The 2802-nt window shown below is 34.1% G+C and overlaps 1 protein-coding gene across 1 annotated transcript in view; it reads left to right on the top strand.

The window, feature by feature from the left end:
- The first annotated feature begins 1443 nt into the window (after positions 1-1443).
- LOC106883782 (tubulin alpha-2 chain) overlaps positions 1444-2802 on the top strand; it is a 6039-nt gene continuing 4680 nt past the window's right edge. The window contains exon 1 of the mRNA XM_014934914.2: positions 1444-1563. Coding sequence (XP_014790400.2) covers positions 1561-1563 — 3 coding nt within the window. The 5' untranslated portion in view covers positions 1444-1560. The remainder of the gene's footprint in view (positions 1564-2802) is intronic.

Raw genomic sequence — 2802 nt, 5'->3', positions numbered from 1 at the left:
ATATATATATACATAAACGTAAACCGGCACTACCAAAAACCGAACGGTGGTTTTACTGCCACGTTGCACCTCCATCACTCGGTTCCATCTAGCAGCTTTCTCCTCTCGCGTCTCACAGCACGCATCTAGCTCTCTGACAAGGCAGACTTCATGCTTTGCGTCAAAGAATTGATGTGATTCCTTTCCTAAGCGCCTCTTGCAGGTTTCTAAGTCTCCTTCTGTTCAATTTTCTCTATCGCAATTAGGCTCCTTAACTTAATCGATTCTAATCTAAACTAGAAAGGGTAAGTGATCATTTGTGGCAGCTTTACTAATTCCCAAATCCGGTCTGTGTAATCTTCGTGCATCTGGAGTGAAGTATTCAGCCTACAGTAACCGGCTCCCAGTCTATGACGCTTATCTAGGTCGACCGTGTAGATGACAAATTTGTATTACGTGTAACTGACCATTTTGAAATATGGATCACCTATGCTATCATTATCAACTGCCCTACAGAATACTCTATTTAGATACGAACCTAGACGACCTGATGCGGTTTGCCTATGTCCACGTTGGCTCCCGATCAAAATTCTTATAAAACAAATGCATATTGTAATACTTTTTTTAAAAGATATATGAATTCCTAATATTTTAATGATCTTCTATACTTTGTGGATAATTATGTCTTAATGATTCAGACGGACAAAAGTTGTAGCAACGTTCCTGGGATTTCGGACTAGATGTGAAGGGATGTAAGAAAATATTAAAAGACATTATACGTCCGGAGTCGTAGGATTATGCTTGCTTCTGTATTTAGTGTTCAATTAAAAAAAAATCATAACGAATAAAAGATAGAAATCATATATAACAGTCTCAATTTAATTTTGTAGAAGGAAGCAAAAATAAGAGGCTGAAATATTCCTTCTTTTCTCGAAAACTTCTCGATGATTAATCTGATGTTACTTCAGGGCATTAAATAAACAGAAGTGACTTCAGCTGGAGATTGAAACTAAAACGCCATTCTCGGTTTGTGAATTGAATTAATCTTTTAAATATATTCTTCACCACTGGAGAATAAAAGCAAAATAATCCAATTTCATTTAAAAAATTATCGCGTTCAAATAGCATCTTCGTTGTTTCTTTTTCGATTTAAATTTGAGATGTTCTGTAAGCAAGAACTTCAACTCTCATCTGTCTGTTCTTTCAGTTTATTTGTTGATGAAATTATTTCAATATGTGAACCATTCCGTTAAGTTTAGCCATTTGTAGTTATAAGGGTGTTAAATTGTAAAAAAGAAAATTAAATCAAAATTAATTTATTACCCCCCCCCTCAAAATCACACCCTTCAATGGTTTGACTGTCTTCGAACGTACGATCACCATTGGCTAATACGGAGTAGTATCAGAGTAAAGGTAGGAGGAGAATAAAAATATTACTATTTATAGTAAAGCCAAGAGTAACGGTAATGCCACTTTTCGATTACTCTCCGCGTAAGTTAGTTAGTACTGAATAATCAAGTATCGCGACCACCATCTTGTTATTGTCTCCACTTTGAACGGAACAGAAACGGCGCGACAACAATGGTAAATTTGCTACGGTTTATTTCCATTCTGTCTTTACAAAAAATCCAGTTTTGAATATGATAACCTTTATTCACATTTACAAAATGCTTTGTTCAAATTTATAAGTAAAATTCTTTTCTTGCTTTCGCAATGTTTATATGGTTGCTATTATGTTAAACTGTCGTATGTCTCAATTTAGCCAAGTGCGTTTTATTCAATATTTATTTTTGCTTGCTCTTTTGGTCAAACTATCGTATCTCTCGTTGCTTCAAATGCCAAGATATCAAAAGAAATTGTCAAAGTGTAGTACAACGGGTTTGCTGTGGAATGGTGAAACTTTTTTTTTTTTTCGCCTTCTGGAAAAGCAGCGTTTGGGACTTCCGACCCTTTTGTATAATGGCAACAAATATTGAATTTTTTAAAATTGAATTTTCATCTAGATCTGAAAGCAATATGTGACGGCCAAAAGCTGTCATGTAACAGTATACTACATTACATGAGAAACAAATGTATAGACAACTCTAAAAGCATTTAGAAAAAAAAACCCTTTGATTTTAGTTAGTATGACGTTAAGAATTTTTCAAAAATCAGTCTTTTAATCTAGGACTAAATAACGACGACCGACCATAAAAGCTTATAGAAACCCTCTTCGAAATTTACAACGAAGAGATATAGACTTATACAATCCTTCTTCATTGGAAACCTTACCCCTCTATTCGCATCCGTTGCTCACAGTTAACCCATTAACAATTTTGTATTACAAAACTGTATTTAATTTCAATTCGGTCTACATTAACCATTTTCTAGTCTTCACAAAATTGTATTTAGAACTATATATTAAAAAAATATTTAAATACAATTTTGATTTTGTTTGTCAGAATTTACTATTTTCAGTTATTTAATATAGTCTCTTTCTATTGTTAAACTGCAATATTTTCTGGGTATGTTTTCCGTGTCTGCCATACAGCTTTTGCTGTTAACACGATGGGTCTCTAGCCTCATTTTACGCTTTGTCCCAGGGTTCCAATACGATATCTTAAATTTGACATGAGCGGCGTAATATTTTTACATTATACTATGCGAAGCAAGGATCGCAGTGTTAGATACCCACGTCTTGTGGTACCCTAGTTCATATTACATCTTAGATACCACACGACCTACCCGTGGTCAATTAAAAATTTTAATTCTTTTCTATTGGAAGATCTCGAAATTCTTTTTTTTTTTTTTCACAAAGAACTAATTTGATTTCCATGGCAAGTA

This window comes from Octopus bimaculoides, chromosome 11, assembly GCF_001194135.2.
Source record: "Octopus bimaculoides isolate UCB-OBI-ISO-001 chromosome 11, ASM119413v2, whole genome shotgun sequence".
NCBI classification, from domain to species: domain Eukaryota; kingdom Metazoa; phylum Mollusca; class Cephalopoda; order Octopoda; family Octopodidae; genus Octopus; species Octopus bimaculoides.
Note: the sequence above shows the minus strand (reverse complement) of the source record. Positions and strands in the feature narration are given on the sequence as shown.